This window comes from Mycteria americana, unplaced genomic scaffold (genome assembly GCF_035582795.1).
Source record: "Mycteria americana isolate JAX WOST 10 ecotype Jacksonville Zoo and Gardens unplaced genomic scaffold, USCA_MyAme_1.0 Scaffold_68, whole genome shotgun sequence".
Lineage (NCBI taxonomy): Eukaryota > Metazoa > Chordata > Aves > Ciconiiformes > Ciconiidae > Mycteria > Mycteria americana.
In genome coordinates, this window is record NW_027445653.1 from 240,908 (window position 1) to 257,185 (window position 16,278).

Genomic DNA, 16,278 nt, shown 5'->3' on the forward strand with positions numbered 1-16,278 from the left:
GGGGACTGCAGAGCCCTGGTGGGACAGCTCGAGTGGTGGGAGGGCAGCCATGGACGGCAAGGGCTCCTCAGGAAGGCAGGCAGGTGTGTGAGGAGGTGGAGCTGAGCTCTGGGCAAGGGGGAGGCTGGCATGCACAGAGCCTTGCCTTGGAGGAAGCCTCATGGTCACAGGTCCTCAGTTACGTGGCAAGTTGAGCCACCCCCCAGTCTGCTGGGAGGGCACCAGGGCTGGGCACAAGTAACCCAGGAGATGCCTGGGGGGTGTGGAAGACCGCATCTTGACACATTAGACACTCGATGAGCTGATGAGGGCTGGTGTCTTCCTGACAGACAAGGTGGCTCTGGCTGGGGATGGGAAGGATGAGGGCAGCCATGGCTGCAATGACCATGAGCTGGTGGAGAAGTAGGACACCTAGCAGAATGAGAGTGCAGGACTGCAGGAGAGCTGATTTCAGTTAGCTGAGGATCTGCTTGGAGTGTCCTGGAGGACAAAGGGGCTGTGAGTCCCCCCTGGATCTTCAGGGACAACATCCTCAAAGCCCAGGAAGAAGCCCGTCTGAAGTGCAGGGAGTGGAGCAAGGCCCACAAGAGGTCAGCGTGGATGAAGAGGGACCCCCCTGACTTAGGAGGTCAAACTGCAGAAGGAAGTGCAGGGAGGCTGGAGGGGACCAGGCTGCCCAGGAGGCAGACAGACACCTGGCCTGGGGGTGCAGGGATGGAGCCAGCAGAGCCAAAGCTCAGCGGTGGCTGGAAGTGGCCATGCATGGGGAGGGCCCCCAGAAGGGTTTCTCTAAATGTGTTGTCAGCACAAGGAAGGCAGCTGAGGGAAACCTGGTGCCAGTGCCCCGTGGGGCAGGGGACGGAGTGACAAAGACAGTATAAAGACAGTAATGCCTCGGAACAAAGATGCTTCCTTTGAGAGTGCTGGTAGGAAATGTATTTTGCTGAGTAACTGGACACACCTACACATTTTTCTATACATTGACCTATACATAAATACAGGTTTTTCCATATACTCGCATAAAAAGACAGAAAACACAGATTTGATGAGACTAGTGCAAATTTGGCCATCCAGAAAGAGGAGAACATTTCCCTGAAGCTTTGTACCTTGCTTTCCTCCATCAGGCAAGAGTGGTCAACACCTCCGAGCGTGAGTGACTCTGTGCCAAGAGTTAGGGGTGGCATGGACAGTCCAGGGCAAGGAGTGTTTTGAGGCCTGGGCTCTGTGCAAGACACAAAAATTATCTTTCTTAATGCTGTAGGCCTCAGTATGATGGAAGTGCTGAGAACATTGTACACAAATGAAGCAACAAGGAAATAGAATGCAAGATGTGGAGTGAAGGAAAAGTCCTGTTGCAACTTTAAGCTTCAAACACCGTTGATGTTGTTCTCCTCCTGGCTTTGTTTTGTCTTGTTTTAATGTACTGGTCTCTGGGGGATTTGTGTACTGCCTTTGTTTGCAAAGGGAAGCGATCATAAAATTGGGGTGGGATGCAGTTCCAGGGACAGGGGCGCGTGGTGCCAGTGGAGGTGCCCCGGGACCCTCTGCCCAGGCTCCAGCTGCAGCTTCTGAGGGGCTCTCGTCTCCAGCAGGTCCTCTGTGACAGCTGCCCGTCCCAGGCACCTACTGCAGAGACACCGGGTCCTCAGAGCTGGCACTGGGCACTGATGGTCAGACAGCGGAGCTCTGCCTGAAAAGCTGAGGAATTTTTACACGTGTTTACAAGTATAAGCGTGACCTCATCAGCTGAAACAACTGAATACTTTTAATAAAATGTCGGTGTTTTCCCATGAGATCAAAATTCGGGGTTTTCAGGATGTGCATTAATAACAAGAGGAGCACTACTGACCTGCCTCTATAGTTGCATGGTCAGTACTCTCTATTCGGGCATGCATTTAACCTCCCTAATATTTCACATATTCCACCTGTCCTAACAAAATTGACCAGGTCTGAAGTCACCTTTCCAGCAGCCCATCTGCACAGAAACACTGGCAATTGCTCTCTAGCTTTGCCTTCCCCTTACTCTTTGATCATTCAGGCACCCCTCAACAATCCAGTAGCTGCTTTGAGCTTCAGGGAATTAAAAGCCTGCCTGTCTTTCAGTAGTCTGTCTAATTTAGTCTAAAGAGCCAACTCTTTAATTGTGTTTAGTTTATAATTTCCTTTCTGTCTAAAACATTTCTTGCATGATTATGCCTTGTGGGAGGTGAACCTCATGGGTGGCAGCTTGTACTTGGCATACACTTGAGGAGTGTGTTTGATTTGAATGGTGAATCTTAATCAGTTTTCATTTGTTTGCTCAAAATTAAGAAAATCCCTCTTTGCCTTTGTGCAGCCAGGTCTCTAAGGAAAGCGGTGGGAGCTGGTACGAAGGAGCTGTACCATCCAGCTGCAGACTGCAGAGGAGAAGTCTGATGTAAGGAAAAGGGACACAAGTCCCAGGTGGCTGATGAGAGACATGATGGGGTTGAGGAGGTGAGGAGCAAGGTTGTCCATACTGTGTCAGACCTCAAGGGACAGCTTCTCCTACCAGTGCAGACCTCCTTAGGAGAGACCCTGGATGAATATCAAACAGAGAATGCTCCTATTGTCTCTTCTCTAAACTGAAAACTAATAAACTACACCCTGGAAAATAAAACCTCATTCTTATTAGAAGCTATTTGAAATCTTTCTCCATCAGTGCACTAGGAAACCTCTCTAATTAACTGTACAAGACTAGAAGAATATTACAGGAAGACACATATCTCGTTAGGGATTGCTTTAGTTTAATGAGCCCCATGGGTCATTTGGTGCTGAGTCCTGGAACCTCAGGTACTGAGAGGAGATTGCACAAACCTCTCAAAGAGTCAACACCAAAAGCCAAACCCAAAGTACCTTGAAGCATTAATGAGCCCCACTGAGGGCCATTACTGACAAAGCCTCCCCAGGGACTCGTTAGAGCAGACAACTGGAGGCCATGATGACAGGTAGGCAAAGGCACTGTGCAGGCAGCTGAGATGCTGAGAAAACCCTGGCTTTGTTCTATGAAGCAGAAAGGCCAAGCTCTGAGCCCCAGCCCCGGGGAAGGCAGCTCCTGTCCTTCACACAGTGCTCAGGGCTCTTCCTGGGGCAGTGGGATGTGGGGTGTGTGGTGCTGAGGGAAGGACAATGCTATGACAGTTCCCAGCCCTGCTGGGGCTGTGCAAGGAGGCAGTGAGGCCCCAGTGCCTCAGGACAACGTCTCTCCTCATAGGCCTTGGTAGCATGGATGACTGCCATAGTTCAGAGGAAAAGCCTTGGTGACTTCCAGCCTTGCCAGCGCTCTTTGCCATCTCCACCACAGGTTGTCCTACACTGTACCGCAGCTGCTTCTTTTGCCCTGCAGGCTGGAGACACCCATCTCGCTTCCTCACTTTGCTCTCACCCCGACATTTCCATACATTCACTGAAATCTGTCCACCCTCACACTCTCTTCCTTGAAACACAAAGACATGGACTGATCTCCTACTCCTTCTGGAGGACTTCATGTACCACAGCACTACACTTTGAGTGACATTTCTTCCTCCTCATGCCCAATCTCCACCTTCCAAGCTGCACTGTGTGGCAGTGTTTCTCTCTCCTGCTGTTTCCTGCCTCCAAGGAGAGCTCCACCATCTGGGAAACAGCCTTTCAAGCAGGCATCCCAACCCATCAGCTTTCTGCTGGCCTGTCACCTGACCACTGAGAAGTAACCTCACCATCATCTCCCAAGGCTGCTAGCCTTTCAGCTTCTCGGATAGACACAACCAAGCTGCGTGCCTGCTGCTGTCCCATCGTGTACTCAGGCAGGAGAGACAGGACAACCAAAATGTAAGCCCCCTTCCTGCAGCGAGCCTAGGTCCTTCGGCAGAGGGGATCTCCCAGTCAATGTGCCAGCCAGGTGCCTTCTGCTGGCCTGCCAGAGACCCTGGCAGATGTGAGCTTAAAAGCACAAACCCCCGCCATGAGTCAAGGGCTGAGCTATCAGCTGTTTCAGCAAGAAGTGACCTCACAGTCCCTTTCCCAGGCACATTCCTGCTGTTGGCCTATCACCTCCAGAGGCAGAAGTGACCTCACAGCCCCCTTCACAGCCATTGGCTTCCTCCTGGATTATGAGTTCCCGAGACACAACTGACCATGTGATACCGTACCCAACCATCACCCTCCTTGTGGCCCACTACCTGAGAATATAAAAGTAGGCTTGTTTCATCACATTTATCTCATAGATTTCCTAACAACGTTTTGAGTGTAAAAATGTTTGTCAGAGGAACTGCTGCATTTATACTGGTGCCTTTTATATCTCTACTTCTGCCTCTCTGTTTTTCCTTCTTCCTCTGTCTGTTCTGTCTTCAGAAAGCTCTCCAAGGAAAAGATTCATTGAATCATAGAATAACTCAGGTTGGAAGAGACCCCTGAACATCATCCTGTCCGGCTGTCCTGCTCAAGGCAGCGTTAACCAGATGAGGTCGCTCAAGGGCTCTGCCCAGTTTGGCATCATCCACAAAGGAGCTGGAAAGGCACTCCGTCACATTGTACAGGCAGTTAATGGAGACATTCAGCAGTGTTGGCCCAAGTGCTTGCACTGAGGGATGCCACTACTAAGTGGCTGCCAGGAGGACTCTACCACTGGTGACATTTGGGCTTGATCCACCAGCCAACTTCCCACCCACTACATCATCCATTCCTTCAGCCCAGATATCACCAATCTGGCTGTAAAGAGGCTATGGCAGACCATGACATAAACCTTGCTAAGGTTCAGGTACAAAACATCCCGTTCTTTCCCCGACCCATACAGCTTCCGCAGTCCCTTTCTTGTCCTACAACTACCTGGAAATGGCTGCAGGAGTATTTGGCCCATCACCTTCCCAGGGACCGAGGTGAGGTTGAGCAGCCTGTAATTCTCCCAATCCTCCTTCTTGCCCTTCTTGAAGAAAGGTTTGATGTCTGCCTTTTGCAAGGACACCAGAACCTTTCTGACTGCTCTGACACATCTGAGGGCACAATCCAGAAAGGGTGACGTGAGCAGACAGGAGCATTTGCAATGACCTGTTCCAAGGCACGTGAGATGAATCTCACTGGGACAGTGGGGTTTGTTCCTGGAGTCACACACAGAAATGGCAGGGCCCTGTCAGGTGTCCACATCACGCCTCATGCACTCCTCATGCACACAGGGGTGTTCAGAGGCACGAGTCCTTCCCTTGCACACGCGGAGGCAGTGCACTGCAGCAGGCATGGTGACTCTCTGGCCTCCTCTTGCCACTCCCAGAGGCTGGGAGGCACCTCAGCCCTGCGGTGTATCGCCCTGCTCTGCACCTCTCTGAGATGCCCCATGGTGTGGGGAATGGACACAGGGACCTCGGTTGACAGAAGCACATCCCAGTGCTGCATTCAGGTGGTTGGTTTCCCAGGGGACATTACTCTCAAAGGGAAGTGACCTCGAGGCACTGTCTGTCCCACTGGCCTTCATGGCACCTCTAGGAATGGCTGATGGCATTTGTGCTCACTCGGGTTCACCTCCCCACACGCACACAATGTGCATGCTTAAGTCTCCTCTGAACAATGCAAACATGGACTTCTGACCTAGTCATTCAGTGTCCCTCCATGGACGGACAAACAACCTCTCCGGGCTGGGGTGAGAGGCCAGTGCTGGGAATGGTGGTTGCAAGGGGCTGGTCTGTATGGATTGTCCTGGGGCAGCTTGCCCAGGGTGTCCAGCAAACAAGGTCACAGACCAGCCCTTGCTCTGCTGGTCCTTCAAGTCTGTCCCTGGAGGACTGGCTGTGCAAGGGACACTGCTGCGTGCCCCCACCCTGCACACTCACACACTTTAGCTGTTCACTGGTGTTTCCCTCAACAGGGCACTTTCTTGAGCTTCTTCTTGACAGCAACTTTGAGAGAAGACCTAAGCCTTCAGGCACTGCACTCAGGAGATCACCTTTCATGATGGAAACACTTTTATTGAGGCCAGCTTTGTTCCAGAAGTGCCCATGACCTGTCCTTGCCGGTGATCACAGGACTGCCATGCAGCAGGAATGTGACCAAGCTGCCATAGTGCTCAGGCCTTACACCAATGCAAGGGATCAGAAAGAGAGTGTGGAAGTGAAAAGAGAGCAGCTCTGCACAGGCCAAGCGCTGCTGCTCCCTGGCGTGCAGCTGAGCCAGGACTCTTTTCCCCTCCACTTCTGCACACAAGTACTGCCCTGCAGCTCCAGAGAAGGTCTTGGAGGAAGGATCTCAGACAAACAATTTGCTGCAGGGACCTTTGTGTGGTTAAATAGAGAGAGAGTCTGGGTTCTCATTTACACAATCTCTGGATTACACAGGAAATGTAGATACTGACACATAAGTGGCATGAATAATGACATTTCTTTGTGGACAACATCATCACCAGTAAAATAAAAGCAAAAAAATGCCTCCCAAAACAACAGCAACAACAACTCCAGAAGACAGGCCGGGTCTGTAATGATGTTACATTATGAGTGACACGCAGAAGATGAACAAGTTTATTGCTTCTGAAAAGCACCCAGTCATCAGTTTCCACACTGCATCCTTGAGCTCCTGGTTCCTCATGCTGTAGATGAGGGGGTTCACTGCTGGAGGAACCACTGAGTACAGAACAGCCACCACCATATCCAGGGATGGGGAGGAGATGGAGGGGGGCTTCAGGTAGGCTAATATGACAGTGCTGATAAACAGGGAGACCACAGCCAGGTGAGGGACGCACGTGGAAAAGGCTTTGTGCCGTCCCTGCTCAGAGGGGATCCTCAGCACGACCCTGAAGATCTGCACATAGGAGAAAAAAATGAAAACAAAACAGCCAAATGCTAAACAGAGAGAAACCATGAGAAGTACAATTTCCCTGAGGCAGGAACGTGCATAGGACAGCTTGAGGATCTGGGGGATTTCACAGAAGAACTGGTCCAGGGCATTGCCTTGGCAGAGGGGTATGGAAAATGTATTGGCCATGTGCAGCACAGCATTGAGAAACGCACTGCCCCAGGCAGCTGCTGCCATGTGGACACAAGCTCTGCTGCCCAGGAGGGTCCCGTAGTGCAGGGGTTTGCAGATGGCAACGTGGCGGTCATAGGCCATGATGGTGAGGAGAAAAAACTCTGCTGATATCAAGAAGATGAAGAAAAAGACCTGGGCAGCACATCCTGCATAGGAGATGTCCCTGGTGTCCCACAGGGAATTCGCCATGGATTTGGGGACAGTGGTGGAGATGGAGCCCAGGTCAAGAACAGAGAGGTTGAGGAGGAAGAAGTACATGGGGGTGTGGAGGCGGTGGTCGCAGGCTATGGCAGTGATGATGAGGCCGTTGCCCAGGAGGGCAGCCAGGTAGATGCCCAGGAAGAGCCAGAAGTGCAAGAGCTGCAGCTCTCGTGTGTCTGCAAATGCCAGGAGGAGGAACTGGGTGATGGAGCTGCTGTTGGACATCTGCTGCCTCTGGGAGTGGAGCACTGAACAAGGAGGAAAGGACAGTGACAAGTTAGGGGAGACTTCTCTGAGGGAAACCAAAGCCATTTCCATACTACGCACTCCCTGCCCCTTTTCCAGTTCTATGAGACCTTCATTCAGCTCTGTGGCTGGAGCTGTGGCTGGTGCTGGCTGAGTGTGCCAGGAGGAGCAGGACCTCTGCCCGCTGGCTGCCATGGAGTCAGCCCTGCTCTGCAGCAGTGGGTTCCTGGGAATGGTGTGGGCAGTCCTGGTGGTTGAATTTGTCAGATAAAACAGCTCCCAGTGCAAAAGGGCTTGTCAGTATCTGCACTGCCATTGCTAAGAAACCACAATCACAAAAGTGTTTGAGAGAGAGAGGGTTTTTCACAGCTCTCTCCCATCTCAGCTGGAGGTTTTCTGGGATTTCAGAAACCCTCATCATTTCTGCTGCACTCAGGGAGAGCAAAGGGAGCCCTGCGAGGCCAGAAGATTGCCTGTGGGTTAGTGCAGAGTGAGGGGACCTGCTCTGTCCCTCTGTCTTGTTTCCAGCTGCCCTCTGCTTGTCCCTTTCTGAGACAGAGGGTAATCACACTCACATGTTAACCTGAAAAGACACCAGGCACTGCTGAGAGCAGAGAAATTCACTGCCGAGCTCTACGTGTCTCACCTTTTCTCAAGGTCTCAGCACCCCACTTGTAGCCAAGGACACACAGGGTCCATTTCACCAACCCAGCAGCATTTCCTTGGTCATAGCATCTCTTTGCTTCTCCATGGGGCATTCAGGTAACGCCAAGATGCTATAGGACAGATTTGCATCCTGGAGGGCATCTCAGTGCTTGGAAGGACACCCCAAGGAGATAGCCAAGGGTCCTAATGATGGTATCTCAGTAAGGGATAGTCAGCTCATTCGCTGGGGAATGACACAGAGTGCATTGCCCACAGCCCCACAGGTTAGAGGAGAGCTTGGACACTTCATTCCCATGGACTCACCTGCGTGGGAGGAATCACAAGAGCAGTGCCTGACTCGGCTGCTGCAGCTCCCATCCCCAGAGAGCCTGACAGCAAGAACAAGAAAACAATCACAGACTGGTGGAGAAACAAGGAGAAATGCAGTGATGGTCTAGCTGAGAGAGGCACGTGGAGAGACAGCCGGGCACTCAGGACAGCATTACCCTCACCCAGCTGTGCACAACACTTCCCAGACACTCACATTACTGGGCAGTTGCTCTCAGCCCTGTGCTCTGCAGAGGGACATGGACACGTGGCTGGAGAGCTGCAGCACGGCTCTGCTGGAGCTCTGGATGCAGAGGAGGTGGTTCACGCCTTGGACCCCACAGCCCTGAGGGCAGAGGCTTTGCTGGCTGGGACAGGAGGCGAGGGGGCTTGCTCAGGGGAAGGAGTCTGCATCGGAGGGGATCATAGGGAGACTTCTGAATTCTCCCTCCCACAATATTTCTGGTTTTCATTTCCTCTCATTCCCTGATCATATCTCTGCTGCCTGGAGATTTTCCTCCTGGGAGGTGTTTCCCTGTCCCATGTCTTTCCCTGTCAGCACTCACAGATCCCATCCCAACCTCTGTGCACTCCCCCTGGCCCTACACAAACCTGCCTGTTTGCAGGGCACTGGCTGCATGCATGGTCCTGTTTGCAGGTGGAACAGCGCAGGTAAGAAACACCCTGATGGGTCCAGCAGAGGTGAAGCTGGTGCTGTCCATAGGCAGAGGAGTGGCTGAAGGCACTCTAGGAGGTTTGTGGCAGACCTACTGATCACTCAGAGTTACAGCTCAGGAGTCTCAGTGACTTCTTCAAACTTGAGAGATCCCTTTTTCCACCTCCCCGTGCCCCCCAAATAGGAAATGAAAAACACAAATTCAGGAAAGCTCCTTATCTTTAACGTAGTCCCTGCATTGACCTTCCCCTTGAAAAGTCCCCTCAGAAATGCCCTGGGGGTGATCTGGAGCTGTGAGCAGCCCTGACCAATGCAGCACCCTCTTGACAGCAGAAGGACCCTCTCCTGCCAGCAGTTGCTTCTTCCACCCACAGCTTCTCCCCGCACTGCTGCTGGCAGCTCCCCAGGTAAGCTGAGAGCTGACCCTGGCAGGAGACAAAGGTCCTGCCCCAGCACACAGCCCCTGGGGTGCAGGGGCCCTGCTCTGAAGGACAGCCCTGGGCACCCCTGGGTGCACCCCCAGCTTCACACTCTGCAGCCATCCCCGGGTGAAGGCAGCCGACATGCCCCGTCCCTCTGATGGTGCAGCAGGGAAGCCCTGCTCCAAAGCCAGTCATTTTCTCTGCACTGGGGAAACTGTGAGAGCCCTCCTGGCAGATCCCGTAGGCTGTGGGATGTGCCAGCTTTAGGAGATCTTTCCAGGAGCTGCAGGTGCAATGCCCTGCAGGCAGAGACTTACCACGTAGAGGGCTGTGAAGATTATTCTGCAAGTGAGCTCTCCTCTGTCCTCCCACTCCCATCTGCCTTTAAACTCTCTCTTACTTCCCTCACCCCCCTCAGTGCCTGCAGGCAGTGCCCTCAGCCCTGCTGCCCTTTGCAGAGGAGCTGCTCCTGGGCAGAGCTGTCTCTCTGCAGCGCTGCCCGCTTGCCAGGAGCTCCCTCCATGCCAGGAGCCCAGCCCAGCTCAGCAGCAGAGGACCAGCCCAAGGCAGCACTTTCTCTGCCCCCTCTGGGCTCCCTCCAGGTGTCCCTGGGGCTGCAGGGGAACCTGCTGGGAAACAGGCTGAAGGCAGCACTCATGTTCCCTCCCTCACCTGGGGAGAGACACTTCTTTCCAGCAGAGTCATTTCTCCTCTCAGAGACAAAGTTCCATCTAAATATCACCTTTTTTGGTCTCATTGTTAGACAGGGCTCTCAGACAGTGGCAGGCAGGGATCTCCCTTACCCCTGCTGAGGGAAGGGATTCAGCTGAGTCCATGGAGCATCTCATCCTGCGTTTCCATTCCTCATATTTGAAGGAGACTCAGCTCCCTCCCATGCCTGCCACAAACCCACAGGAGGTGGGATTCCTCTGGCCTCTGTCCAGGAGTGCACAACATAGGCACCTGCATGGGAGCTCCTTCTCTCAGCTCCCTTGCTAATTAATGCAGATGGAGGGCAGCAGTGAGGTGTTCAGATGCAAATACCTGGTGACAGATGAGTTGCCAGTGGTGGCCCAAGATACATGCAGGCAACTGCAAGCTCTAATGGAGAAGTTCATAGAGACAGGGCAACATCTCAGGGATCATACATGAGCCTGGTAGGAAATTCCTTTGGCCAAGTGAAATGACAGCTGCTGCCCAAATAAAGGCCAAAAGAACCTTTTCCCACTCAGTATGTTCATGGCAGTTTATAGAAGTGTTCATATGAACGACTGCAGTCATATCCCATAGGGAGAGCAGGACCCGGCACTGAGCCTTGTTGAACCTCATACAGTTGACCTCAGCCCATCGACCCAGCCTGTCCAGATCCCTCTGCAGAGCCTTCCTGCCCTCAGGCAGATCAACGCTCCCGCACAACTTGGTGTTGTCTGCAAACTTACTGAGGGTGCACTCAATGCCCTCATCCAGATCACTGATAAAGTTATTAAAGAGAACTGGCCCCAGAACTGAGCCCTGGGAACACCACTTGTGACCGGCCGCCAACTGGATTTAACTCCAGTCACCACAACTCTTTGGGCCTGGCCATCCCGCCAGGTTGTTTTCCCAGAGAACCTCATGCTCCTCCAAGGCATGAGCAGCCAGTTTCTGCAGGAGAATGCTGTGGGAAACATGGTCAAAGGCAGACAACATCCACAGCCTTTCCCTCATCCACTAAGTGCATCACCTTTTTGTAGAAGGAGATCAAGTTAATTGAGTACAAGTCTATTTGTACTTTACAATTAAAAATAAATTGTATCCCCTCCCAGGTAGAAGCAAGTTTTCTGTTCTCCTCCGCCTGCAGCGGCACCATAAAGAACATATCTTTTACATCGCCTACCACCATCTGGGGGTGAGTGGCAGCTTGGAAGGTGGCAGTTAATGTACCAGTGTTTGGGACAGTGGCTGTAGGAGGAGCGGTGTTTGCATTTGACTTTCTGTAGTCTATAGTTAGGCACCATCTCCCATCTGTTTTATAACTGGTCACACTGGGGAATTATATGGGGAGTGCGTTTGGGAGATAAGGTGTCTTTTTTCTAGGTCAGCTGTGACCTCCACAATACCCATCCCAGCAGCGGCAGAGAGAGGAGAGTGAGGGACATGGGTTATTGTTGAGTCAGGCAGCGTGGGGGCAGCTCACAGCAGTGAACTCTGCCAGTTCACTGACACCCATGGGGAGCTGCTCATTTTCACTCCGCTAACCAAGGACACTCCCGGCAGCCACAAGACCAAACACCACTGTCCAGTCCTTTCCAAACTCGTCCTTGTCATACCTCAAAGCCCAAACCATTTTCCTTCCCTGAAACTACTGCTAACTGGTGCCTTGATGTCCTTTTCTCCCCTGGCAATCACAAGTTTACTTTAGCTATGGGGAACATTTCACTTTGGCCTGTAAATCCTGTTATTTAACCCTTTCTTGGGCAGCCTTAACACTACTTCTTTGGGCATCCAAACTCGAAATTATTAACATTTTATCTCCCATGTATATTGAAAATGTTACTAGTAATCTTTGACAGGCCATTGGGACATAGATAAGAGAGCCGTCTGTGTTATCCCATTGATGAGCTTCCATCAGGGGGTTCATGAGATCACGGAAAGTGTCTGGGGTTCTGGGGAGTTCATCTTAGTTGCCGGAGTACGTACTTACTTACTCTGCTGTCTGCATCAGCTTGGGATTGTTCTGCTGGTGTCGGTTCATCCCTCCCCATTTCTCGACAATGATTTACAGTGCTGTGCACTAAGTCTGCCCAGGTCGGGATGGGTCAAAGCTGGGCTTGGCTGCCCTGACCCTCCTGAGCGTGATGTTGTATGTTTTGTCTTATTTCATCCCTCTTTGCAATGAGGTACGATTGTCAGGCAGCAGGGGCTCCCCTTAGCAGGGGCCTCATGGCTGGGGGGTCTACACGGGCAGAGAGAGGGTAATTACCATGTGCACCCCTGTCGTTCACAGCCTGCAGGCAGGCTGCTTTTGTAACGGCAGTAGAAAGCTCGCTTCATGATCGTATTGGCATAGCAGTGGCTCCCCTCTATGCCAAGGCTCTGTGCCCCTGCCCAATAAGCTACTCAGCGTGTAATGGAGTGTGGCTCAGCGTTAGGGGCTGCTCCCTCGTTCAAGAACACTCCTGGTCCCCCAAAGCCATCCGCTTTGCCTTGCTCTAACATCATATGCTCTCCTCCGGTTAAGGAGGCACACCACAGATATTCAGTCTCGCTCTCGCCAGGCTTCTGCCCATATTTTTCATGCAGATTGGCCAATTGAAGGGGGTCCCATGGAATGGTCCTTGTGGTATTTCTCTGATTACCCCAGCAAGAGGCAATGAGCACAGCAAGAGGCCTGTTTTGGGAGCAGCTCCTTGGCTGTATTCCTGACACCAGCTTTGGAAGAGGCACCCGGTCGTCTGGCCCTGTCCTGAGGAGCCCCTTTGGTGACGGTGGTGCTGGCAGGGAAGCCAGCTCTGACACAGTGGCTCACATGGCCTGCTCCTCCTGCAGCCACAGGCATGCCACTGTGGAGGCAACAGGACTGTCACAAGTTACATGAGACCTTAGGGCTTACACAAAAGCAAGGACACAGCAGGACAGGGGGGAAGTGAGGAGACACCAGCACGGAAAAGACCCGGTCCTGCTGTTGTCCTTTTCCACACAAGATAGAAGTGGTGGGTGCTGAGGAAAATACTTTTCTGCTGTTTTCTTTATTGTGTTTATCAAAGGGAGCCTGGCTCCTTATGTATAAGAGGTTTTGGGTCAAAACAAAACAAAAAAAAAGCAGGAGGGCCATAATAGTATTACATAAAGGGAAATTATAACATCAAAGCTATAAACAAAAGAAGGACAAAAGAAAGAAAGAAAAAACCAAACCAAACCAAAGCACAAAGTTTTGGCATTTCCTGAGATACCCTGGGACTGCTATGAAGATGATGGGCATCTTATTGATGCTGAAGTAGGATGTATTCAAATAGATTCCACAGAGCATCCCTGAGGTCCTTGTTCCTCATGCTGTAGATGAGGGGGTTCACTGCCGGAGGAACCAACGAGTACAGAACTGCCACCACCAGATCCAGGGATGGGGAGGAGATGGAGGGGGGCTTCAGGTAGGCAAACATGGCAGTGCTGAGAAACAAGGAGACCACGGCCAGGTGAGGTAGGCACGTGGAAAAGGCTTTGTGCCGTCCCTGCTCAGAGGGGATCCTCAGCACAGCCCGGAAGATCTGCACATAGGACAGCACGATGAAAACAAAACATCCCAAAACAAGAAAAGCACTAACCACAACAAGGCCAACTTCCCTGAGGTACGTGGGTGAGCAGGAGAGCTTGAGGATCTGGGGGATTTCACAGTAGAACTGGTCCAGGGCATTGCCGTGGCAGAGTGGTATGGAAAATGTATTGGCCGTGTGCAGCACAGCATTGAGAAACCCACTGCCCCAGGCAGCTGCTGCCATGTGGACACAAGCTCTGCTGCCCAGGAGGGTCCCGTAGTGCAGAGGTTTGCAGATGGCAACGTAGCGGTCACAGGCCATGATGGTGAGAAGACAACACTCTGCTGATAAGAAAAGGAGAAAGAAAAATACCTGAGTAGCACACCCCAAGTAGGAAATGGCTCTGGTGTCCCACAGAGAATTGGCCATGGATTTGGGGACAGTGGTGGAGATGGAGCCCAGGTCAAGAACAGAGAGGTTGAGGAGGAAGAAGTACATGGGGGTGTGGAGGCAGTGGTCACAGGCTACAGCGGTGATGATGAGGCCGTTGCCCAGGAGGGCAGCCAGGTAGATGCCCAGGAAGAGCCAGAAGCGCAAGAGCTGCAGCTCCTTCCGTGTGTCCATGAACGCCAGGAGGAGGAACTGGGTGATGGAGCTGCTGTTGGACATCTGCTTAGTTTGTGCAAAGGGCCTGGTCAAGGAGGAAAGGGCAGTGACAAGTGAGGAGAGACTTCTCTGAGGAAAAACTATTCCATGTCTCAGAGAAACAGCCCTCGTGGCCTCTCTCTTTCCAGGACGGCCTTCGTGCAGCTCCCTGGCTTGAGCTCTGGTCTGTGCTGGGTTGGGGTGTAGTGGGGAGCAGGGGACTCTTCTGTGGAGGAATCAGTCCTGCTGTGCAGCCACAGCTAAACAGGAACCAGGAGTGATCTCAGGGTCAAGTTACTCATGATTTCAAAGAGCTTTTCAGCATTGTCCTTCCCAATTCACCCAACTGCAGAAGCAAGGTGCAGGGCTTTTGTTTTGTTTATTTTGCTCCTGTTGCCCCTCTCACATCTGGGGAGTGTTTTCTGAAGGCAGAAATCCTTGGCATTTCTGCTACACCACAAGTGCTATACTGAGAGTCCTGAGAGGCAGAAGGACAGACCCTTAGTGCAGATGGAGGAGAGCTGGTCTGTCCATCAGTCTTGCTCCCAGCTGTCCTTGGCTCTCACCTCTTTGGTCTGGATGGTGATCACACTCAGATGTTCCCCTGAAAGGAAATTGGATTCTGCTGGGAACAGCTGAATCCAGCCTGAAAGGGCAGATGATCTCCACCCTCCCCTCCCCAGGGAAGAGCTGTGCTCTTCTGGATGCCCTAAAAATGGGGTGTCCTTAACGGGCAGTCAGCCTTATCCCCATGCCATGGACTGCTTTGCCCAGTGCCCCACAGAGCCGCCTTGCACCCACGGAAACATGAGCATGGCAGGACCTGCAGGATCAGCTGCTGAGCTGCAGCTGAAACCCCCTTTCCCAGAGAGCCTGAAAACAAGAGCAGCAGCACCAGGGAGGGGTGGGGAAACCAAGAGAAATGCCTCAGTGCTTGTGCCAAGGGAAGCAGGGCCAGGACGGACAGACAGGCACTTGGGAGAGTCTCCTCTGCTGCAGAGGAGGCAACTCCTGCCCTGGAAGCCCTGACCTTGAGGGCAGAGGCTCTGCTGGGTGGGAGAAGAGCCCAGGGGGCCTTGACTGGGGAAAAGGCATGCTCACTGAAGGGCTGGCAGGGAGGTGCCCAGATCCCCCTCAGCCTTTGTGTCAGCACTTTCCTCTCAGTCCCTGCCCTTGTCTCTGCTGCCTGGAGCTGTCCCTGCCAGGAGCCGTTTCTCTGTCCCCATGTCTCCTCCCTGCCAGTGCTCACAGAGCCCATCCCACGCACTGGGTGCTTCAGCTCTGCGTTGCAGACTCCTCCTGGCAGCAGGGCACTGGCCAGGGCCATCTGTGTGTTGGCAAGTCCTAAGGAGCACCTCAGATGAATCCTGAAGACACCATAGAGGTGACATTGGTGCTTTCTGTAGGCAAAGCAATGGGTGAAGGGACTTTATCAGGTTCCTGGGAACCTATTGATAACTCACTGTAATGCTGTAGGAGTCTCGGTCATTCGTCCAAAACTGAAAGAACCATCACCATTCCTCACCACCACCACCAGCACAGCAGGAAACTGGAAACACCTTTACAGAAGGTAGCCCCTGCCTTGATACGCTTCTTGAAAAGTCCCCTGGGAAATGTCCTGGGGGTGATGTGGAGCTGTGAGCAGCCCTGACCCATGCAGCACCCTTTGGACAGCAGAAGGACCCTGCCCTGACGGGGGTGGCTCCTTCCACCCACAGCCTCTCCCTGCAGAGCCATGGGGAGCTCCCCGGGCAGGCTGAGTGCTGACTCTGGCAGGCAGCAGACTCCCTGCCGTGGCACACAGCACCCAGGGGCACAGGGACCCTGCTCGGAAGGACAGCCCTGGGCACCCCTGCCTGCACACCCGGCTTCACAC

General features: G+C 52.7%; 2 protein-coding genes across 2 annotated transcripts; both read right to left on the reverse strand.

Moving 5' to 3' along the window:
* Nucleotides 1-450: 450 nt before the first annotated feature.
* Nucleotides 451-7,434, reverse strand: LOC142404078 (olfactory receptor 14A16-like). Its single transcript, XM_075490472.1, has 4 exons — nucleotides 6,470-7,434; nucleotides 4,859-4,988; nucleotides 4,668-4,718; nucleotides 451-555 (listed from the first exon to the last, which is right to left on the reverse strand). The coding sequence occupies exons 1-4, from the start codon at nucleotides 7,432-7,434 to the stop codon at nucleotides 451-453; spliced, it is 1,251 nt and encodes a 416-aa protein (XP_075346587.1).
* A 6,053-nt stretch (nucleotides 7,435-13,487) lies between these two features.
* On the reverse strand, nucleotides 13,488-14,426 carry LOC142404068 (olfactory receptor 14A16-like). The gene has a single exon (XM_075490463.1). The coding sequence runs from the start codon at nucleotides 14,424-14,426 to the stop codon at nucleotides 13,488-13,490; it is 939 nt and encodes a 312-aa protein (XP_075346578.1).
* Nucleotides 14,427-16,278: the final 1,852 nt, after the last annotated feature.